The sequence below is a fragment of the Erpetoichthys calabaricus genome, chromosome 6 (genome assembly GCF_900747795.2).
Source record: "Erpetoichthys calabaricus chromosome 6, fErpCal1.3, whole genome shotgun sequence".
Lineage (NCBI taxonomy): Eukaryota > Metazoa > Chordata > Cladistia > Polypteriformes > Polypteridae > Erpetoichthys > Erpetoichthys calabaricus.
In genome coordinates, this window is record NC_041399.2 from 128,108,427 (window position 1) to 128,133,426 (window position 25,000).

General features: G+C 40.2%; 1 protein-coding gene across 1 annotated transcript in view; it reads left to right on the forward strand.

Annotated features, from left to right (window-relative positions):
- The window catches only part of pdcd6 (programmed cell death 6), an 84,805-nt gene that overhangs the window by 15,624 nt on the left and 44,181 nt on the right, over positions 1–25,000 (forward strand). Inside the window, exon 2 of the mRNA XM_028803923.2 lies at positions 18,910–18,971. Coding sequence (XP_028659756.1) covers positions 18,910–18,971 — 62 coding nt within the window. The remainder of the gene's footprint in view (positions 1–18,909; positions 18,972–25,000) is intronic.

Sequence of the window (25,000 nt, forward strand, 5' to 3'; positions counted from 1 at the left end):
TATATATATATACACATATATATATATATATATATATATATACACATATATATATATATATATATATATATATATATATACACATATATATATATATATATATATATATATATATATATATACACATATATATATATATATATACATATATATATATACACATATATATATATATATATATACACATATATATATATATATATATATATATATATATATATATATATATATATATATATATATATATATATATATATATATACACATATATATATATATATGTATGTATATATATATATATATATATAATAATAATAAAACTGCAACTTGCATTTATAATACTATTTGTTGTTTAGTGGGTCAAAAAAAAAACAAAAAAAAAATGGTCCGTTTTTAAATCCAGTTCGCCGTGTCTCTCTTCGTGGGCGCGATTGCTCGACCGCAGGGAGTTGATGAGGTGATTGGGGCGAGTCGCATCTGATCATTCTCAATTGCTTCGTCAGCTTAGTGTGGCGTATGAATAAGGCGCTGAGCCCACGGACGGAGACGTATATTTATGGGCCGGCAGGATGGGGGAAGGAAAGAAGAAAAGATAGAACACAAGGAGGTTAAAGAAGGGAAAAGGCAGTCATGGGAGACGATCCAGACACCAAGAAGGAGAAGGCAGTACGAGCTGGGGCTCCGTGAGGGAGTGCAGGCTTAGGCGATCTGGGGGCTGGTTCACCCCACTGAGTAAGCGTGTGGAGTGGGGCGAGCGAAATGTAAGACCTCCAAATGGATCTGAGGAGTGAGTACGAAGGAAGACGGGAGGTGTGCCGACCTCGGGACGGTCTGGCTGCGCAGTGTGGCGGCAGCCAAAACAGGGGTTGGCAGAAAGCAGTTCGTGCTGCAAAGGCTCCGTCAGCAACGCCAGTGAAGGGTGAGCCGTGGAGACAGAAGGTGGTGTGCTGCGGGGAGGAGAGAGACTGCATTTTAACGGATATATTTATTATGGATTTTATCCCCACATTTCACTGGCTTTATGGATTTGCTGTTTATTTGGGTACTGTATTTTTCTGAACACTGTCCAACGGACACTTTTGGTTTTACTTTGACTGTTTTTAACAAAAGCACTTGAGCACTTTCCAACATCCCCTGGCTTCAATGAGATTTCTCAGCTCATGTCGGTCATAACTATCGACGGTGTTGGTTCCACAGACTCCCATGTGGGAAGAGGGAGTCTGTAGGGGACCGGCACTGTCACAGTATTACACAGTAACCAGATACATGACACAGTATTGAAAAAAAAAATAAAACAAGTACAACTTGGTTTGCAGTATTATCCAGTAGTATAGAAACAGTATTCATACATTTGAACATAATGCTCCACATCCGACCTTTTAAAACCAAAGTATCTGCAGATAACGGACACAGCACCTTTTTTCGTCAAAAGTTCTTCTGTGTTATCATGTTCAACTTTATCGTCTGCTACAGCTTCAGTTTCAGAATGTTCCCTGTCCATTTTCACCGCTCAATACCTCCGCTAACACATGTACTCTGTTGGATGCGTATTTTGCGGTGCACCAGTGAAAAAGGTCCCCCTTAAACAGTTTCCCGCTGCGCCACATTCTGAATGTAGTTTAGGCTATTTAAACTGGTGTTCCGGTATAAGAAAAATCCATATCATAACAAAAATAAAAAATGGTTTTTGGTATGAACCGGTATACCGCCCAGCACCAAGTATCGCCACGACTGCTGAAGGCCTGTGCGTTGGAGCTGGGGAGTCCTCTACAGCGCATCTTCAACCTGAGCCTGGAACAGGGGAGAGTCCCGAGGCTTTGGAAAACAACTTACATCCCCTCAGTCCCAAAGGTATCACGTCCAGGTGAGCTGAATGACTTACGGCCTGTCGCTCTGACGTCACATGTAATGAAGACCATGGAGTGGCTGCTGCTTCACCACCTGAGGCCACAGGTCCACCACGCCCTCGACCCTCTGCAGTTCGCATACCAGGAGAAGGTGGGAGCGGAAGATGCCATCATCTACATGCTACACCGATCCCTCTCCCACTTGAACAGAGTGGTGCTGTAAGAATTATGTTTCTGGACTTCTCTAGCGCCTTCAACACCATCCAACCTCTGCTCCTTAGGGTCAAGCTGACAGAGATGGGAGTAGTCTACGATCCATGCTACCAGGTATGAATCTATCTTAAAGACAGACCTCAGTATGTGCGTCTCGGGAACTGCAGTTCTGACATTTTGGTCAGCAACACAGGAGCGCCGCAGGGGACTGTACTTTCTCCGGTCCTGTTCAGCCTATATATATCGGACTTCCAATACAACTCGGAGTCCTGCCACGTGCAAAAGTTCGCTGACGACACTGCTATCGTGGGCTGCATCAGGAATGGGCAGGAAGAGGAATATAGGAACCTAATCAAGGACTTTGTTAAATGGTGTAACTCAAACCACCTACAACTGAACACCAGCAAAACCAAGGAGCTGGTGGTGGATTTTAGGAGGACCAGGCCCCTCATGGACTCCTTGATCATCAGAGGTGACTGTGTCCAGAAGGTGCAAACCCATAAATACCTGGGAGTGCAGCTGGATGATAAATTGGACTGGACTGCCAATACTGATGCTCTGTGTAAGAAAGGACAGAGCTGACTATACTTCCTTAGAAGGCTGGCGTCCTTCAACATCTGCAATAAGATGCTGCAGACGTTCTACCAGACGGTTGTGGCGAGCGCCCTCTTCTACGCGGTGGTGTGCTGGTGAGGCAGCATAAAGAAGAGAGACGCCTCACGCCTGGACAAACTGGTGAGGAAGGCAGGCTGTATTGTAGGCATGGAGCTGGACAGTTTGACATCTGCAGCAGAGCGACGGGCACTGAGCAGGCTCCTGTCAATCATGGAGAATCCACTGCATCCACTAAACTGTATCGTCTCCAGACAGAGGAGCAGCTTCAGCGACAGACTGCTGTCACTGTCCTGCTCCACTGACAAACTGAGGAGATTGTTCCTCCCCCACACTATGCGACTCTTCAATTCCACCCGGGAGGGGTAAACGTTAACATTATACAAAGATATTGTCTGTCTGTATACCTGCATTGTTATCACTTGTGGCACCCGGATGGGGCTCATGCCCAGCCGGGATGCCCAGGAAGACAGGAGGAGAGTTCATTCCTCCTCCAGACCGCGAGGGGGCGTCCACCCTGGTTGTGTTGGGGGCCACGGGTACAGGGCTTGGAAGCCCAACCCTGTAGGGGCCTGTGGCCACCGCCAGGGGGTGTCCCCGTCCCTGATGGGGGGGGGAAGAAGAGAGGGAACACTCGGAGTGCATCCGGGGAGACAGCCGGCACTTCCGCCACACTGGGGCGTGTCGGGTGGAAGATTGCCGGTGCACACCTGGAGCACATCCGGGTATGAATAAAAGGGGCTGCCTCCCTTCATTCAAGGCAGGAGTCGGGTGGGACGAGGTCTTGGAAGGAGAGACAGGAGGCGGCCTGAAGTGTGAGGCATCGTGGTTTGGCCTGGACTTTGGGGAAGTTTGTGGGTTGTGTGGCACAATTGTAAATAGTAATAGTTGTAAATAAACGTGTGTTGGGTGACATGAACGTGTCTGCCTGTCTGTGTCCGGGCTGTTCCCCACACACTCCTTAATTTAATATTGTCTTTATCAGTATGCTGCTGCTGGAGTATGTGAAATTCCCCTTGTGATTAATAAAGTATCTGTATATCTATCTATGCAGATGTATTGCGGTTGATATAAAGGAGCCCCAATAACTTTCATTGACATGCTTCTGCTGAATGATTCGTTGGCTGAAAGTACTCCGTGTTAGAGAGAGGATGTGTAGCATTGTTCATAATGGAACTCAGTTTTGTTTTAATTTTGTCCATTGCTACTGCCTCTAGAGTGTATCCTATAACTGGGACTGCTCTTTTAATTAGCTTGTTGATTCAGTGGGTCTCACTTGAAGTGATGTAACCAGCCCAGCACACCACAGTGTAAAAAATCGCACTGGCCATCACAGAACTGTAGAAGTTTGAAAGATGTCACTGCCCACAATAAAGGAATGCGGTCTATTAAGGAAAAAGAGCATGCTGTGTCCTTTCTTATATAGTTCCTCTTTGTTACAAGACCAGTCCAACCTGTCATTAATGTGAACTTGTAGCTACAGAGACACGCACCACCTTTACATTCCACTCCCTGAATAGTGACCGAACATACAGGCTTTTCGGTGTGGCAAAAGTCAACGACCAGTTCCTTGATTTTACTAATGCTAAGTTGCAGACAATTCTTTCTTCCCCGTTAAACAATGTTCTCCACCAGATTGCTATACTCTGTCTCATCCCCTTTACCAATTCCCCCAATAAGTGCAGAATCATCTGTGAATTTCTGCAAGCGACATGACCTGGTATTATACTTAAATTCTGAGGTCTACAGAGTGAAGAAAAAGAGACAGGACTGTTCTTTGTGCTGCTCCAGTGTTGCTCACATTATTATCAGAAACACAGTCCTCAAGTCTCACAGACTGTGGTCTGCCTTACAGATAGTCAATTTATCCACCTGCATCTCTGAGCTTACTCCTTAACAGGGATGGCTGGATGGTATTGAAGTAGAAGCACAGTCCTTAAGTCTCACAGACTGTGGTCTGCCTTACAGATAGTCAATTTATCCACCTGCATCTCTGAGCTTACTCCTTAACAGGGATGGCTGGATGGTATTGAAGTCCCTGGAGAAGTTTTTAAAAAAAAAAAAAAAAAAAAAATGTAATCCTCACAGTGCTGTCAGCTTTGTCCAGGTGAGAATACTTCTTGTGGAGGAGATAGTACTGCTGGGATGTATAGCGGTTTGTTATGATAAGGATTTTTCTTATACCGCAATACCGGTTTAAATAGCCTAAACAACGTTCAGAATGTGGTGCAGCAGGAAACTGTTTAAGGGGGGAGTTTTTTCACTGCTACACCGCTAAACACGCATGCAACGGAGTACATGCATTAGTGGAGGTATTGAGCGGTGAAAATTGACAGTGAACATTCCGAAACTGAAACTGTAGCACACAATAAAGTTGAACATGATGACACAGAAGAACTTTTGCCAAAAAAAGGAGCCACGTCTGTTGTCTGGAGATTTTGGTTTTAAAAGGTCGGATGTGGACCAAACAACTATTTACTGCAAATGCTGTGGAGCTAAAGTTGTCGCTGGAGGCGGTAACATGAGCAATTTGCTGCACCACCTTAGCCGCAAACATGCTTTGGAGTACCATGAATGTATGGAACTAAGATTGGCACCTTCCACGTCCTCGGGTAAAACTGAAAAAGCTAGAGGACACTCGAGTCAGACGTCACTTGTAGTCACATTTGCTATAGGACAGCCTACGACAAAAAAATCAAGCGGTGGATCGAGATAACCAACACCGTTACAACCCATATAGCTAATGTGTCAGTGGACAGAGATTGTTAACATTAACAGAAAGTGTAGTTGGCTAACAAAGAATATTTACACTCTATTCCTTTTCTAAGACATTTTCAGTGCAATACAACTTTTGACAAGCACCTCTGAATATTTTACTAAGTCTAAATGCCTCTTTGGATGGTTGAAAATATGTTGTCAAAATTATAGTTTTAAGTTGTTTGCAAAATTTGTTCAATAAAATGGTTGAATACCGAGAAACTGGTATAATTTTGAAAAATACCGTGATATAGAATTTTGGTCATACCGTCCAGCCCTAGCAGATAGGTAATTTCATCCTACACTCTTACACTGTATCTTTGTCTGTAGACAAACTGCAATCAATCGAGATGGTCTACCACAAGAGGGCACACATGATCCAAGACCAGTCTCTCAAAGGTTTTCATGATTTGAGACATAAATGCAACTGGTCAGTAGACAGGTGAAGAGTCTTTGCAAAAAGAATGGTACACAATGTTTTCCACAGCAGTGGCACATTGTGGAGCCTTAGAGACAGACTGTACAGGTAACAGAGGATACCGCAAAGCTGGTCAGCACAAACCTTAAGAGCTTGAGGTCTGACTTCATCTGGTCTTGCAGCATTTCTGTGTAGTTTGCTCAGTTGTCTGTTTACTTGGTATTTAGTTATGGACAGTCCGTTTTGATGGTTGGGTTGGACTTACCACTGGCCATTCCTTTTGACACGGTAGGAGTTGTTGATATAGTAGGGAGGATGGTGGCAGTGAGAGGGAAAATCCTTTTAAAATTTTTTCAGGGGATTAGCTTTGTCCACATCTCTTTCTGGCACCTGAACCCTGGATTGCTTAAATTCAGTTGATATGCCCAGCCATTCCAGACATGCATAGAAGACATTAAATGTAACCCCCTCATGGATGAGAGGAGTAATTTAATAGCAACTGTATGCATCTCACAAGGCATTAACTCTGCTTTTTATAGCATATAAACGGCATAGAAAGGATTTCAGCTTCGACAACAACAGCAGGATTTTTTTTCTTTTTTTTTTTGACGTTCATTATCAGCTATTGCTGCTGTTTTTCTATTGTGATTTAATTTGACATTTTTGAACAGATAATTTGCTTTTCCTCCTTGCTATTATAACCAACTGCATTGAAGTGCAAGTTAGCAGCATGGAGGGTGTCACGGGGTGGTACGCAGAGGTTGTGTGCAGTAAGAGTAATGATTGGGCAAGCAGTGTGGAGAGGAATGGTCAAGGCTGAATAACGTGGATGCGACGGAAAACTCTTTTAATATAATAGAGAGAAATAAACAACAAAACCTTACTGTTTCCTAAAGTTAGATGCCAAGAATTTAGAATTGTTGTTAACCAGGAATGCTTCAGATTGAAATTATTCATTCATAGTAGTGCAGGATTGGTACTAAAATTTTGACTTTGGTATCAATAGCTGGTTTTAGACCTCAATACTGCTATTGCTACTGAAATGATACTGAAGCAAATTACAGATAACCCTCAACCCCCACCTTGCACACAAAAGCTACAAAGTGGTCAAACCCATTTAACGTGCTTCCTAGTAGAATACCTCACTTGCTTGCTACAAACTGATATTAGTTTGAGTCAAGGTCATTAAAGTTTTGCCTTTTTATATTTATATTTTTTCTGACCTTACTTGGAAATTCAGTTTTAGTTTTCCTTTATTGTGTAATTTTAGTTTTAGTTTAGTTTTTATTTCACAAAGATATTTCCATTTTATTTTTATATCTACTAGTTTTAGTTTTAGTAATTATGGCATGGAGCTCCTACGGAGTTTAGTTTTTTGTCACAATCAGACAGAACTGTGCACTTAACAGATTTGGATACGAGTTTAATGTTAGTGGAAACTTACTACACTACATGGTTTACTATCTGGTTTTGTTTTTGTCCGATAAAAACGAGCATAATCAGAACTAGATACTGAATACGAACAATTTTACACAATTTTATAATTTTTAAAATATTTTCTCATGAAAATCATGGGGGCTTAGGAAGAACAGGACTCTTAGACTTGAATCAGTGTGCAGACCCCACTTAGCTGTATTGAGGGAAACAAAGAAAAACAAGCATGTAGTGTCAAGGTTAGGGGCAGTGAGACTTGAATAGCCCAACATAAAGGACAGTAAACCCATAATGAACAGAGCAAGAGCAGGTAATAGGAGTACGGGCAGGCATAAAATGACAGAGACAGCATCTGAGATTAATTATCTGACATTAATAAATATAGAATAAATATAAAAACCCATCAGTATGTTTAGTTTTTCATCACTTGGCAGACTCTCTTCGCCTGCCTACCTTTGTTTGTATTGCTTCATTGTTAAACGATGTTTTTAAAGCAAAAGTGATTGGTCAGCAACAATATGCTGCTCTTGTACGATGACCTAGTCAGTCTCTCGATCAGTGCCGTTTAATTTTCAAAAACCAGGAGTGGTCTCCCCTAGACTTTCTTGTATACTCAGATATGGGGATGGATATTTGAGGAGTAAACCACAAGACAATGATTATATTTTTATATTGTGTACATTAAGGAACCATCAACAACAAATCACATTAATAATATATTGAACAATTGTTATAAAAGTAAAGTTGAATAAATCGGACTACAGCTGCATGGATTAAAAAAAAAAACAGAAAAATTGAGTATGTGTTCAGGTAAAGTATCACTTCCGAGTGATGGATTTGACCCAAAAGTTAATACAGATCTACAATTGTGGTGAAACAACCACATGCCGAATTTCATCCATCTATCTAGTTGCGTTTTTGAGTTACCATGTTTACACCCACACAGACACGCGCGCACACACACAATTCCAAAAAAATGATTTCTCCTGGGCGAAGTGGCAGGTGAATTGCTATCAACAAAAAGCAGTCACCTGAGAAATAAAATGAAACGGTACTCACTTGTGATTTTTCTGTCAATATAGTAAACGTTTTTTTGACCAGCACATTCTGATTTCAGCCGTTTGAATTACATCTTGATATACAACAAACACAAAGAAAGGCGGCACATAAATCGCTTTCTATTTCACACACTTTACGCACCCACATTCAACTTGCTCTGTCACAGCAAATACTATGTGAACAGCCACCCTCCATCACCAGCCACCGTTCACTGGATGAATATGTGCGGGCGGCTTGTGGTGGATGACGTTCTGTTTTAGAGTTAAAACTTACAAGGGTTAAAGACCTAACGGCAAAAATATTCATTCAAAAATGAAATCTAAAAATATGTTAGTAAATTATTATTTTATTTCAGTTAGTCATTCCAGCTACTTCAATAGTTTCGTTTAGTTTTAGTTTTTTATTTTTGATTTTAATTATTTTATTTCAGTTTACGAAAATATTTTTTTAATAATAGTTTCAGTTATGATTTTACTTTTCGTTAATTATAAAATCTTGGTTTGAATTCTAAAGCCCATTAAAGGAGAGGTGGTATTTTAGAGAGATTGTCTCATTCTGAGTGTACAGCAAATTTCCTCTCCTTGTTCCTGGCCAGTGTGATGATACGGATTCTCTCCACACTCCCATCGTCCTTACGGGAGCCCTTGAACCCGACACAGTCGGTAATGTCACCGATGAACTTGGCAGTGAGGCACAACAAATGGAGCAAGGGGATGGTGTAAAAAAAGTGCTAAGTGCTTTTATTTAAACAACAACTAAACAAGAATCAAAAACAAAGTGTTCAAATAAATAGTGCAGTGTCTATCAAATCCTTAAATCTTCAACAAATAAATAATCCAATAAAACAGTTATGAAGTGGAGGATAAAACAATAAATAAATCCTTTAAAACGAGGTTAAAACAATGCTGGAAGCAGTCCTTTAAAAAACACAAAGCCCGGTGCCTTCTTTTTACCTGGCGGCTCCTCTGCTTTTCCCATCGGGCTTCGCAACAGGGGAGTCGCCCTAACTGCAGCTGACCTTCTGACCACTCGACTGGTCTGGAGGCTTCCCGATCCCTGGCTTCGGTGCCGCACTCTCCAGACCGAGACTTGGATTCCCCAACGACCAGGACACTCACACTGGGGCATCTCCTTTCAAGCCTCCGAACTCCTGCTGTCTTCTGCGGTGAGCTGCCCTTCTGCTGGCCACTCCCGCTCCTCAGAATGCTCAGCGGGAGCGACCACTACCAACTGCCCTAGGTGCTGGCCAAACACCCCGCTAGGGCTCAACTGTCCAGCTGCCTGCGAGCCTGTGCTTGCTCTCTCTCTCTCTCGCATACACACACCAGCTTTCTCTCCACACTGCTTCCTGCTTTCTCACTCCTGCAAACTCCTTTTCTTTTACTGTTTGTCATTCCTCTCTGGCTAGTTGCCTCGCGCTACCATATATTACGGGGACATGGATCAGCTGTGGCAATCAGCAGCTCCCGGGAACAATTACAGATGTGGATGACTCCTCACCTGTGCACTTAAGTGAGAATTGCCCGCATCAACGAATCACCCCGGGAGCCGATTCACCACACTTACCACGCCCCCTATCTAAGCCTCGAGTACTGCGATTATTTATTTAAAACTGGCCCTTTTGGCATGAGCTGTGGACCCGCTATGCCACAGCCAGTCCAGACAAAATTACATCCCGTGTCCATCCGCTCCCACCTGCCTAAGGTTCCATTTCACTCCTGACCTCATTCCTACTTTACTGTATAAAAGACACTTGGGTCGGACTCATAGCATGGTAGGATTAAAGAAGGAATCCCACAGATGCAAGTAAATCTATTTGAGAATTTTTCATAATACAGTCAAGAGTTGATCAATTAATATTATTTTCAAAATATACAGTAATAGAAAGAGGAACAGATAAAGGCTGACCAAGCATTCTCTTTTCCCCCAAAGATGTCCTCTTTTTGAAACTTGAAACACTCATCTGGATGTTATTTATAAAATTCTAAAAATTGTCAGAGATTTTGCCCTGATTTTTGCTTAACACTAGAATCCGTGAAGCCTACGGAAAAACTTGTAATCCCATCGCACCTTAAATCCCTTCGCACCTCTCCATCAGTGTCTTTCGTTTTGTAAATGTGTCGATCAGCACAAGCAGCAAGTAGCCTGTTGTCCCATCTCCCGCCTTGACGCAGCTCAACTTGGGCAAAATGATCTCCCAGCTCAAGCCAAGGCTCCTTATCTGCGTGTGAGGTCCCTGGAGTTGTATAGGGTAAATAATACAGTATATTGTTACTTGGAATACATACATTTCATGTGTGTTCCAAGTCTACAAAGATATTGGTAAGTGTAGGATGAAAGGACATGCTAAACACATTCCTAAAGTAGAAGCGTTTCCCATGTTGTACAAATAATAACTTGAAGTGTATAATGTGTGAAAACATTAGTCCAAATAACAAATAAATACATGTGCTTTTATTCAAGAATATAACCAAAGGGAGAAAAAAGCATTTGATTTATATTTTGCTGTCAATGAGTTACAAAGCCAAGCTCAAATGTCAATCGATAGGGAGTTGATATGTATTGTTGAATGGTGCAGAGGTAAGAACCGCTGCCTTATCACCCAAAGGTCCCGGGTTCGAGACTGGACAGACACTCTGTGTTTTGAGTAGTGACCTATTATTATCATTATTATAAAAACATACATTTGATTTGAGTCTGTAACACCCGGTGTACATTTTGGCTACTTGTAAAAGTTGCCTCTCCCTCTCTGAGTTGATGGCATTTATCTCTATTCATTTCACAAGAGCAGCAATGGCCATTTTTAGTTTTTAGACTTTTAGTTGTCATTCACCCTTAAGATTATTAAAGTTCTTGTGCCCTCCCATTAACAAAACATACTCACTATAGTTTAAACTTGTACATTTCTGGTAATTGATTAAATATGTTATGTGAATTGATTTTTTGTAAGCTACTTTGGAGAGCAACATTGGTTATCATAATGCATGTAATATTCGCAAATATGCTTAATTTAGTGAGGCAGTGATGAACCTCTCACTGATTGTTACAGTTCAACATTGAATACTCCTCTTTTTTGGCTGTATTTTGGTAACCATTCTGACAAGGAACAAAAATTAATGTTTGATTCTGTAGATAGAACATCTGATCTGTCTATCTATCTGTCTGTCTATCAGAAGGAATAATGCCAAGGTGACCCCGTCTCCTTGCGCCCCACCCACAAAACACAAGGAATGAAAGTGCAGGTAAAGGGACAGTACAATTATCTTATACATAGTAGAAAATACAAAGAAGTATGAAAAACCATAAGTAAAAAAGAAAAATAATAATATACATACAAATACAGACCATTATATAACACTTAGGTAACCCTACCACTGAAGTTGCCTACAAAAAAGAAAACAAAAGCGATACAGTGAAGAGAATAAGTCTGCACAACATAACCCATTTTACTGTCTTTCAGACATGTAGGCACCACCTTGACAATCTGGTATAGAGTATATCAACAAAAACACTGTTTCCTGTTTAGTTAAAAGCTGAAATTTGGTAGGATTAGGCATCTAAGAAAAAACATTTCAATATTTAGGGTTATAAATAATCCCTACAAAAAACTTAATTATCTCAAAAAAATACTATATGCTGAAAAGCACTCCATTAGTAACATAGTACTTTTGATATATCCGATAACTGACAGTGCTATAAATGAGGCCCATTGTCTAGAAATTTCCTGGGTGAAGCCAGATAACAGAACTAGTTTAATTTTAAATAATGTTTTTCCAATGCGAGTTATTAAATGGAAGTTAATAAATTCCATTATGCATAAAAAAGTTACAGTTCTCCTTTGGATGGGGCACACTGTTTACTTCTGAAATATGTAGGCAATATTATATTGTTATATATTGGAAACCCGTATGAAGACAGCGGATGACGATTTTTCTATATAGCTATGCCTATGACTTGCTGGATTGAACTGCTCTTCAAACACTGTCTGCAGGTTACCGTATTTTTTGCACCATAAGACGCACCTGACCATTAGACGCACCTAGGTTTAGAGGAGGAAGACAAGAAAAAAATATTCTGAACCAAATGGTGCACTAATTATGTTTAATAAAATATAGCAGAATAATATTTCAACCATGTAAATTCAACAGCGGTATTAAGAAACATCATCACTGTCATTAACAAATAAGGAGAGACTTTTAAGGTTCAAGCACTCTTCTAGTTTTATGGAAGCCTCAAGAACTCCTCATCGCTAGTGTCAGAATTTATTAACTCTTTTAGGGCTAATTTTTTTTTTTTTTTTTCTCCCAGGGCTGAATATTTTTCCAGAAAATAACTTTTTTAAAAAAAGAACACAAAACAATTGTTTAACATATCAAATCAACAAAAAATATTTATTTTTGACTAATATAACTGTTTTGCATTTTGTATGAGCCTGCATACTATATAATTTAACACATTATTATTGCACATACTGTACATGTTACAAGGCAAAGTCCTGCAAAGTATGATAACCCTCAAAGCAGCCAATTTCATGCATTGCCATGTTGCACTGCTTACAATATGTGTTGCACTGGTGCCTCTTTTTGAGTAGTCTATTGCTGCACACAACACAGTCAGGCTTGTACTTTTTATCCTCATATGTGGCAGGAAAGTGGCGCTCAGTCAGCCTGTCTGGCACTGCTCTTTGTGCTGGCCTTCCTCGCTTTGCCAAAGGCACTCCAACATATTCTTCCAGCAAGCTGTCAACCACCTTCTTGCGGAAATCTGCTGCAGTCATAGTGCTGTCACTGTTTGCCTGCTTGAATAATATAAATCTGTTTGTGAGTGCAATCTCACGCAGGCGATGGTACACAGTGTGGTACCACTTGGTGGACTTATGGCCGTAAGCATATGTCCCCAGCATCTGATCCAGTCGATCAACTCCAGCCATCTTACAATTATACTCTTCAAGCGCAACAGGCTTGTCCAGCTTCCTACCTTCTGGGTTTCCCTTCGAACAAATTGTTTTTTCACATAAATTGTTAATGTGAACTGTACTAAGGCAAGTGACCTGTTTGACATCATGCCATGCCAATGCCACCAAGTTATCCGCCCGCATGAAAACAGGATTGTCCCCTCTTTTTATCTTCAGCCTGTCTGGCTTAAGCTGTAAAGGCATGTGTCTCCTATTCACCCTGACTGTGCCACATGCTCCAATTCCCCTGCTCTGTAGCTCCATGAACAATTCTGGCGATGTATAGAAATTGTCCATGTACACAACATGTCCCAAATTTTCATACCCCTGAAGCAGCTCCAGCACAACCTGACTTGTCAAAGGACAGTTCTCTCTCTGAAAAGAATGCTTTCCTGTGTAAGTAATTACTTTCAGGCAGAAACCAGTGTTTGCTTCTGCCAGTACAAAGTCCTTTATGCCATACTTGGTGGGCATATCTGGCATATATTGTCTGAAAAAAAGCCGTCCCTTATATTTTATCATGGATTCATCCACAGACAAATCACGGCCAGGCTGATAAAATTGTTTATACATAGGCTCCACAATGTCAAGCAGGGGCAGAACTTTGTACATGGGATTATAGCCTGGCTCACCCCTTGGAATTTGCTCCTTGTTATCACAAAAGTGAATGAAGCTTTGCAGCAGCACGTACCGATCACGCGGCATAACCTGTCCAAAGCCACCCGGTGACAAAGCATGTTTGGACCAATGCTCCCTGAAATTATATCGCCAGTCCAGTCCCATCTCAATCTGCAATGCCACAAAGCCCTTCATCTCGTCTTTTGTTGTGGGTTTCCACTTCGAAAAACGAGATCACGGAGCGAGCGCATCCAGCGATTCAAAAAATTGTTCTGCATACCTGTTTGTCTCTTCAGATATTAGCTGAAAAACTGCCTCAGGAAAAAACAGTTTGAAATAGTCCAGCGGCTTGTAATCCGTTGTGTCCAGCAGCAAGCTGTGCCTTCTTGTGAAGTCAGTTAGCCAGATCAGCTCCCATGGATCAATTTCTGGGTATTCCTCCCATGCGAACCTTGCCGTAGGTGTACTGGCAGCGCGAATGCGCTCAGCTGCCAGCTGAGCAGCTGGGGCAGCATCGGCTGGTCTCCGATCGGCTGATGCCGGCTCCTCAATCTCTTCCTCAATCTCTTGATCACTGTCTATGAAATCCGACTCTGAGAAATCAGAGTCCGGCTCCGCGATTATGTGCAAAATGTCTTCTGCCGAGTATTTTCTTTTCTCGACTCGCTTCGCTCCCTCGTGAGATGTTGATGCCATCTTGTCTTGTTAGTATTTGTTTACATTTCGCAACTCACGCACAGGCAAGGATCATTTGCTGAGTCAACAAGTCTAGCATTCCTCCAAGCACAGAAGGAATGCCTGTGACGTGACAGTGTGTTTTGTCGCCATTAACAGCTGATTGTTGCCCTCTATCCCTGGATGTCGACTTTTGTCGACATGCGCCCTCAACCCCTCCTGTCGACAAAAGTCGACATCCGCCCTAAAAGAGTTAAGCTCAGTTGCTCACAATCACTTTGCAGGAGCAACCTGTCCAAAGCCACCGGGGTACAAAGCACGTTTGGACCAATGCTCCCTGAAGTTATATCACCAGTCTAGTCCCGTCTATATTTGTAATGCCACAAAGCCCTTCATCTCGTGTTTTGATGTGGGTTTCCAGTTTGAAAAATGAGAATGCGGTGCAAGCACAGACCTCGATTAAAAAAATTGCTCTGCATACCCGTTTGTCTCGTCTGACAGGAGCTGAAAGGCAGCTTTAGGAAAGAACAGCCTGAAGTAGTCCAGCGGCTGGTAATCTGTCGACTCCAGAGTCCGACTCAGTGATAATGCGCAAAACATCGTCTGCTGAGTATTTTGTTTTCTGCACTCGCTTCGCTCCCTCATGAGATGTAGATGCTATCTTGCCTTTGTTTATATTTGTTTACATTTCGCAACTCACGCACACGCAAGGATTAGATGCCGAGTCAATGAGTCTAACATTCCTCCAAGCACAGAGGGAATGCCTGTAACGTAACAGTGAGGTTTGTCGCCCTCTACCCCTGGATGTCGACTTTTGTCAGGTAATACACATCATGGTCTGTGACGCAATATTCGCTCCATAAGACGCACAGACATTTCCAACCTTCTTTTGGGGAAAAAAAAGTGCGTCTTATGGTGCGAAAAATACGGTAGTTATTAAACTTATTTCTTGCTTTTTGATGCACTGTCAGATTGTGTCAAGGAAGAGACAAGAAAGGGACTCCCAGGGCTCTTTGCTGCGCTATCTGCAAAAAGTCCTTGGTGATTGTAAAATCACCTATACTTTAAGTGTAGGGAACCATCATGGCAGTTATAACGAGGTTCCACAAGGCTTTGTGAATGAATGTGTATCAATTAGAGCCCACCGGTTTCATTTAAATAATATGTAAGCGTTGGGTTCTTAAACTAATGGTACGGAGATGTGGAATGCAGTGGAAATTCTTCTGGGTTGGCTTTCCTTATTGCAGTCATAACCTCCCTATCCAAATATATCCTCAGTTCTGCTCCTTCCCATTTCTAGGTAGTTGCAACTTTAGAACATTGATTGTTAAAATTTTTCAAGAACATAGGAATTAGGTTAACTTATGAATTTGTAATTATTAACAGCCTTGAGTATGTAATTGAATTTGACAGTTTATCCACAAAATGTCAGGCTATAAACATGTTATTGCATTTCATAATGAAAATACTATATTCCCAATACAATTGTTCATTTTCTAAATGTTGACAGGGCAGTCATAACTTGAATTTAACATGTTTGTGTGCTTCACCGCTGCCTGCGGCTCCAGTTGCAGTGAGAGGAAGCCTGTTTAAGAAGCATTTAGCAATTAATGACTGTGTTGGGGAGCACATAGATTATGAATGATTTAATGTGCTACTTTAGTTACAGTGGGGTTTTGAGCAACATTTGTAAATTAACAATTGATCTCAAAATGGATTTTATAATGTTCTTAGGGTTCCGATGCTTTTGTGAAAAACAGCCCAGGTCAAGAGTTTTTGGCATTTTCCTACAATTTATAAATTTACCTACTATTACTGTTGCTTGAGCTTTTTCTGAGTTTAAAAAGCAACAGTATTGACTCCACCACTTTCTCATAAAGTAAACCACTTAAGAACAGTTTCTAACAATCCACTAAATTCTTATACACATGCAGTTCAATGCTGTTATAGCATTAGCTGAGAGAATTATTATTGATATTATTATTATTATTGTTGCTTTTGTTGTTATAAAGTAGTAGTGTCTGAAAGGATTGATTTGCCAACCTGGTAAAGCCAACAGGGTGCTTTTTACCATTCACACAAACAAAACATTATAAAATAGTAAAAGGACAAAATACAAATTGATACAAAGTATTGTTAAAAAATACTCCTAGCTTCTTTTTATTTGTACTGGCTGAATTTTAAATATTCCCCTGTGAAGTAAAGTTGGCTACCATGATTTAAAATAAAGTTCTGGTTAATACAATGTTTTGCTATTATTTGTCACTGAACAAAATTTATTTTAAAAATCCAACAACCTACTTTATTCTTAGGAAATTGTTTTAGAAGGCTTATAGGTTTTAGACTAATTGCTGTAAGGATTATTAGAAGATAATTTCAGAAAGTCAGTGATTTTTTTTTTACTATTAATACATTGGTTTTACTACTTGTGTTAAGTGATGCATGATTTATACCTTAAACCAATATCTACATTCATTTCGAAGCTGATAATGCTTTTGAGTGTTCATTTGTTTTTGAGATTACACACATAATCAAAAAAGTTTGTGTCCATATTGTTTTTCAATTATTTTTGTGCATGTCCACAACAAGTCCAGCTGTCCTCTTTACTTCATTTCTTCTATCCACACATTACAGTCTTTCACCCATAGGCATGTGGTTTCTTGTCCCTTGAGTCGTGGATGGTTCAGTTGTAGTTAAATTTTGAAGAAGATTCACACATTCAGGCTAGATTTTATCTGAGGATTGTTTACATTTTCAAAGTACTTACACAAATCTCTTATTTTATACAATCAATATAAACTATGTAATGAAACTTTTAGAATATGATAAGGAGCTGCAACACAACTGAAGTAGTAAAGGAGAGACAGAATTTTAAAGACAGTGTAAATTAACAGCCTGAAGCTATAGTGAGGCTCAGGACAGAGAGCTAGCAGGTTGTGTAAAAAGTACAATAAAACCAATCATGGATGAAAGCATATGCTGAAGAGAGTAGGATTTGCTACTTTTGCAGCTGTAAATTATAGATATGTCTGGGGAAATACTTGCTCTGTGTTGTGAAGCTGGAAATCTATATTAATGATAGGGACAATTCTGTAACTGTCATCAATTAATTAATTAATCAATTCTGGAGACATTTTTCCATTATCCAAATTTAAACTGGAAAAGGAAACCAAACCTGAAAAATCCAAAAAATAAAGTTTGTTAGTTTGTTTAATCTTATTAATGATGTTAGCTGCAGCAGCACATTGTTTAGCTCTGATGCCTCTGTGAATGTCTTATGTTCTTCCATTGTTTACATGGGGATTACCCATGAGGTATACACTTTGCCTCTCACACCTAAAAAGTGTGTACATTACAATGAGGCCACTCCCAAATTTTTAGTTTTAATTTACATTTCTGATGTGTGCATTTTTAACTATTATAGCTGAAAAGAGGTGTTGTTCTAAACAGCTACAGGCATGTACTCGACGTTGTGATATCCTGCTTTAGTGCTTCTGATTTGCACAGTAGCTCATATTACCCTGGCTGTTGTTTATGTGACAACTCCACCCATTCTTTTTGCTGTGAGTAGAGACTTTTTGCAAGGGAAGGTAGTGCCAAGAATCTGTGATAAAAATGAATTGCGTTCCGCTTAACTTTGATGTTACAAACATACCTCAAAAACACTGATGACAACCTTTTTCCATTTTGATGTGGGTGGGTGTTTTTAATAAGTTTTAAGCCTTGTCACTGGGGTATATGTGTTATTATTTATTAATTTATAAACGCTTTAATTAAGCATCCAAATATCTGGAATGAGTAAATGAATGAATGTATGCTTCAGTTCTTAAAAAAAAAAAAAAAAAAAACTGGCTTCAGAAATTCTGATTTTTTTTTTTTTTAAAATGGCTTCAAGCATTATATTTTGGTACAATTGTAATTGCTGTGTTTTTAGCATAGTTTGCTTCAATTTCAGAAAATAATTTAGAGTGAAGGGAGTCAATTATAGAGTTGTCAGTAAATGAAAGTATGAGCATTTGTTACTTTTAATTAAGGACACGATGACTAGGGTGGAATAATACAAGTTAGGACTAGATTCTAGATGAGTGTTTTACATTATTTTAAAGCAAGGTTTTGAAATTGCATAATATGGTCTCATTCATAGATTAAATCATAGATCATGGATTGTTAATGTAAAGAAGTAAGATTTATATTGTAGTGTTCATCGTATAAAAATATTTTGTGGAATTGCAATTGAGTTATTTTAAAGTGAAGAGCATAATGTGAAATTGGGAGAAAAAAATGTACTTACTGGAGCACCTTCATTTTTTTGTGTTTTACAGAGTTGATAAAGATCGTAGCGGAGTAATATCTGATAGTGAACTACAGCAAGCCTTATCTAATGGTGAGTAACTTGGATCTTTGCACATCTTTGTTTGTCAAATTACACTGTTTTAATACAATGCATAATGTAACATTAAAGGTATTTTCACACTCCTAATCTGTTTTGCTTTGTGCTGTATCAGACAGTGATTATTTACTTTGATTCATTCTCCTGTTAATTTTTTTGTGGTTTACAGAGAGCAGTCATGCAAACTAACCAGGATATAACAATAAACAAACTGTGGCTGCATCATGGACTTGATTCTGATGACTTATGTTATTCGTCAGAAAAAAACATTTCCCAACAAAAATCATCACTGAAAGTCAGTAACAGCTACATTTCTACACTGTCCCATTTGCAGTAATTATAATAACAATAATTATTTACATTTATATAGCACTTCTCAGTACTCAAAGCACTTTGCAAACTCCATGCAGAAAAGACCCGGGATGTGATGTGTTTACCAAATGCCATCTCTGTCAGGAGAGTGCCTGTTAACTCATAACTAGAAGATTACATGAACTACTTTGCAAGCTACAGAAATGATAGATTTTAGGAGCTGGCAAACTGTGCTGAGCACATGCAGTGATGTGCTTAATTTTTATTTGGACAGTAGACATATCAGGTAAACTTCATTTTAGTATATGATGTTGGGTATTTACACTCCATTAGCCTACTATATGAATGTAACTTCTCTTTATATCTCAAATCACATTTCTTCTATTATTTAGGAATGTCACTATACCAGAATGTTTAGATTCAATACCAACACCAGTGCCAGTGAAAAGCTAAATACCTATTCAACACTATGGCAAAAGCAGAAATCCCATTTAACTGTTTTTATTTAACTCTACCTCCATTATACAATAGAATAATATTGTGCATTTGTATGCAATATCTATATATATAATTCACAAAGTCGCCGCCAGAAGGGGAAGACACCCATGAAAGCACGCACACCAAAACAAGACACCCTTGAAAGCACGCAGGAAGGGGCGTGGATTCACTAAGCCGCCGACAAGTAGGAAGGAGCCATGCCCACCAACTCTAAGACCATTGGATACGACGACAACTCGCAGAGCCACGCTCACCAACTGGGACGCACCGCCTCAGAAAAAACGCTGTCATTTATGTTCATCTGTGCAACAGTACACATTGACCTCTGAGCCACGTTGACTTTTCGGTTACGACGCACGACCGTGTGCACCATCGCAAACTGTTTTAAACGCTACATACAGCAATTGGCATCTGCGACAAACATGCGTCTTCTTACATGGTCCTGCAGGAACACGGAAGACACTTCCCCGCCCATGACCAGGCGGTGTGTATGCTTCGAGAACGAGGGTGGACGCGGCAGGACCATCTAAAAAGAGGCTGTGTATCAATATATATAATTCACTAAGCCGCCGCCAGAGCAAGCAAGACACCCATGAAAGCACGCACCGTTTTGAAAGCAGTCAACTCACAAAGCCCAGCCCACCAACTCTACCCACGCTCTCAAGGCATTCACGGTGCCTGCTCATGTGCCCGGACGAAACAACTCACTTTCATCTTTGCTACAGTACACATGCACCACTGAGCGACGTTGACTTTTCATTATTCTTTTCTGTTTTAGCTACATTTCCATATATAATCCACCAAGTCGTCCGACCGTGGGATACAAACGACAGAGCACCGCCCAAGAATTCGAACCGCTAGAGAGACACGCCCACCAACTCTAAGAGCACCAACTCTAATATGCCTGCCCGCCTGACTGTTACCAGCGTTCACCGCAATGTACTGGAGTGTAAAACCATCACAACTATCAGAAGCTGTCTATATCTAAGAAGATATATAGATACTCATTTTCCCCTGCACGCGTCCACCCACGCTCTCAAGGCATTCACAGTGCCTGCTCATGTGCTCGAACACAACAACTCGCCACACACAAATCTTGCTTAATTTGACTCAACACGGGAAACCTCACCCTGCCCGGACACAGAGAAGATTGACAGATTCATAGCTCTTTCTCGATTCTGTGCATGGTGTTGCATGGCCGTACAGTAATCCCTCCTCCATCGGGGGGGTTGCGTTCCAGAGCCACCCGCGAAATAAGAAAATCCGCGAAGTAGAAACCATATGTTTATATGGTTATTTTTATATTGTCATGCTTGGGTCACAGATTTGTGCAGAAACACAGGAGGTTGTAGAGAGACAGGAATGTTATTCAAACACTGCAAACAAACATTTGTCTCTTTTTCAAAAGTTTAAACTGTGCTCCATGACAAAACAGAGATGACAGTTCTGTCTCACAATTAAAAGAATGCAAACATATCTTCCTCTTCAAAGGAGTGCGCGTCAGGAGCAGATGATGTCAGAGAGAGAGAGAGAAAAGCAAACAAATCAATAGGGCTGTTTGGCTTTTAAGTATGCGAAGCACCGCTGGTACAAAGCTGTTGAAGGCGGCAGCTCACACCCCATCCGTCAGGAGCAGGGAGAGAGAGAGAGAGAGACAGATAAAAACAAACAGTCAAAAATCAATACGTGCCCTTCGAGCTTTTAAGTATGCGAAGCACCGTGCAGCATGTCGCTTCAAGAAGGAGCTGCACAGAAGGTAGCAACGTGAAGATAATCTTTCAGCATTTTTAGATGAGCGTCCGTATCGTCTAGGTGTGCGAACAGCCCCCCTGCTCACACCCCCTACGTCAGGATCAGAGAAAGTCCGCGCAAGAGAGAGAGAGAGAAAAGTAAGTTGGGTAGCTTCTTAGCCATCTGCCAATAGCGTCCCTTGTATGAAATCAACTGGGCAAACCAACTGAGGAAGCATGTACCAGAAATTAAAAGACCCATTGTCCGCAGAAATCCACGAACCAGCAAAAAATCAGCGATATATATTTAAATATGCTTACATATACAATCCGCGATAGAGTAAAGCCGTGAAGCGCGATATAGCGAGGGATCACTGTACTTAGTTGGTGGAGCCATCTAAGTCTGGTTAGTCTGGTTAATTCTGAAAATGAATGAGACTCCCTCCTGCTTAATAGTTGTGCAATCACCAAGCGTTAGGCGTCCAACTTCTTAGAGGAACAAGTGGCTTTCAGCCACGTGAGATTGAGCATTAACAGTTATGTGATGTCCGGTACTACACGCACGCTACACTGAATAGATGAACGCGTGTCTACCCTGCGCCGACAGGCGTGGGTAAGCCGTTAAACCCCATTCGTAATGGGCACCGGGGCTTGCAATTGTTCCCCACGAACGAGGAATACCCACTGAGTGCGGGTCATACGCTCCCTCTGAATACGTCCCTGCCCTGTGTATGCACCCCACCCCCCTCCTACTACCATGGTCGGGTGACTTGGATTATATATAGAAAAGCAGCCGGAACCGCAAAGAACAATGAAAGGACAACGTGGCTCAGAGGTGCACAGACGACAGCGACTCAGGTGAGGAGTTGGGGGCAGCAAGTCTTTGATAGGCTGCAACAAAGTGATGAAAGAACAGACGCATTTTTTGTGCAAGATTTAATATGCACAACCGGTAACACTGCAAAACCAGCCCAAACCTGAAAAGATGGCTGGCAAAAAGTGGCTGACAAATTAAACGCGTGTGCATTGTACTTACTGAACGTAGCGTTACGGATTTTGCAAATGTTCATTTTTTTCCTTCTGCTTAAAAAACATTTAAAAAGTGGCGTGATTATGTGGTGTATGGTTGGTATGCACCGTGTAAAACAGTTTTGTTTGTCGCAGATAATATAAGAATATTAATACTTCATTACATTGATATACCGGTGTTTTCAGTATTCAAAGCGCTATCCACACAGGGAGGAACCGGGAAGCGAACCCCAAATCTTCCACAGTCTCCTTACTGTAAAGCGGCAACACTACCACTGCGCTACAAGGCAGAGAATGCAGTTAAAGAATTCACCACGCTCGATTTTATTTTCACTTCTGTTTGGACAACTGTGTCGTTCAGGAAGTGTTCACCCATCAATACATAATTATGCGGCGTATGGTACGCCGCGGGTTGGCTAGTATTGTATAATATATAAATGCTATCAGTAACAACAGCTTTAAAATGCTGGTATATCCATCAAATATTCGCCCAACTATCATTTAAGAAAACTAGTATTGGCATTCATAAATGGCAAAATACAGCGCATGGTTTAATGTGTGATAGACACCTGGGTTTCCCCAGTGAAACAACTGGAGTGGTTTCAATATATCAATATCATCATGGAGTACCAGAATTATCTTAACCATGTACAGATTCTAATATTGTTTGACATTTTCTCTCCAGTAACTGAAAAATACTGCAAATCTATACTAAACATAAAATTTCAAACATTAAGATATCTGTACTGTTGAATTTGTGAATTCCAATGTAATACATGATATTTTCAAACTCTTTAAACCTTTTTTTCCTGACATCATGCTTTTAAAATCTGTTTTTTTTTTTCAGAGAACCACACTGTTAGGTTTGTTAGTATTTGGAATTGTACAATTTATATTTGCATTATTATCTGGTTAGAAAACTTGCTGAATAGTAATATTTTACAGATGAGTCAAACTAATCAAATTTTCAGATGTCACAAACTCCTGGTGCTTTGCTTGTTCAGATCCATTCTTCTTTTTTTTTTTTTTCCCCCACCTGTCCCAACATTAAGGCTTCCTGTATGAAATCAGTCTTGCCAGTGTTACATTAATTCATTATTTCAGGACTCCTGTAAAACAGTTGTTGTTGTGCTGTTTTCAGCGTATCTTAAGTGATCAGACTTCATCATTGCTTTGCCTCTATACAAATCCAGAAATAGATTATTAACTGAGCTGGTGTTACCTTAAGTCAATTAATCTTAAACATTGAAAAGTATGCCATGTACTTTTACTGTGTTCATCACATTTTAGGAGTTGAATATTAGTTTACCTTCAAAGTAAAATAGATAAAAATAATTTAAGTAAAACAATTTCATTTACTTTAGTTATAAATGCACTAAAAAGCAAAAAGTACATTTTTCTTTAACCACAATTTTCATGGTTATGTATGACTAAATAAAATTGTGAGGTGCACATAAATTAATTAATTCAATCAATTATGGGAACAAGTAGCTATTCTATTAAGTTTTCTCTTCAGCATATGGAAGGCATGCTCTATTGGATTTAAATCAGGTGATTGGCTTGGCCATTGAAGAATTTTCAATTTTTTAGCTTTGAAAAACTCCTGTGTTCCCCTAGCAGTATGTTTGGGATCATTATCTTCTTGATGGATGGAACTTTCACTTTAAACATGGAACTATCAGAAGAATACAAAAATAATTAGAAGATATTAGGCTACTACCTCAGCGTGAATGCTACTGACATATTAGAAATATAAAAGAACTTTGGCAAGTCTAGCGTTCCTACTTTAGCATTCAAAGCTAGATCAGATAGCTCATTTAGGCAACAACTGTCAAACCAGCATTTCTGATGATTCATTCATGCATTTTTAACCAAGAAAGCAAGCATGTTGACTTTCTCTGGTTTCAAAAGGGGATGCTGAGGAGTAACAATTTGCCCAGCTTTACCGAAGACCCATTCAGATGATAAGCCAGTTGCACAAATGTACAGATTCTTTCAATGTTTCGCCATGAAATAAAAGGGATCCTCTTCGCCACAAATTACAGATTCTTTTACATAGTGTCTCATTTTGGCTGTGATTCTTTCGTCCCCTGTTGGTGATACACAGGGGAAACAGGTTTCTTTACTTTTTCCAGCATGTGGTGGCACTGGCTTGTGTCTGGCTATGCTGCAACAGAGTCATCAGCTCCTGCTGTGTTAATTCCTGAGTCTCTAAAATTTTGTTGCTGTGGTCGCCTTGGCAGCACCAGTACAACAATGTGGCAATGATCATTATTTCCTGTGTCATATTGTTGTCATACATCACAATAATTTTGTTCAGCACACCAGCTTTGATGTCTTGGGTTAATTTGGTCTCCCCTTCTTTGGCAACATGAATGTCAACTTTAAATAGCTGTACAATGGGTACTAATGAATAAACTGTTACACAGTCTTCTTCCGATAAAACATCTCTCA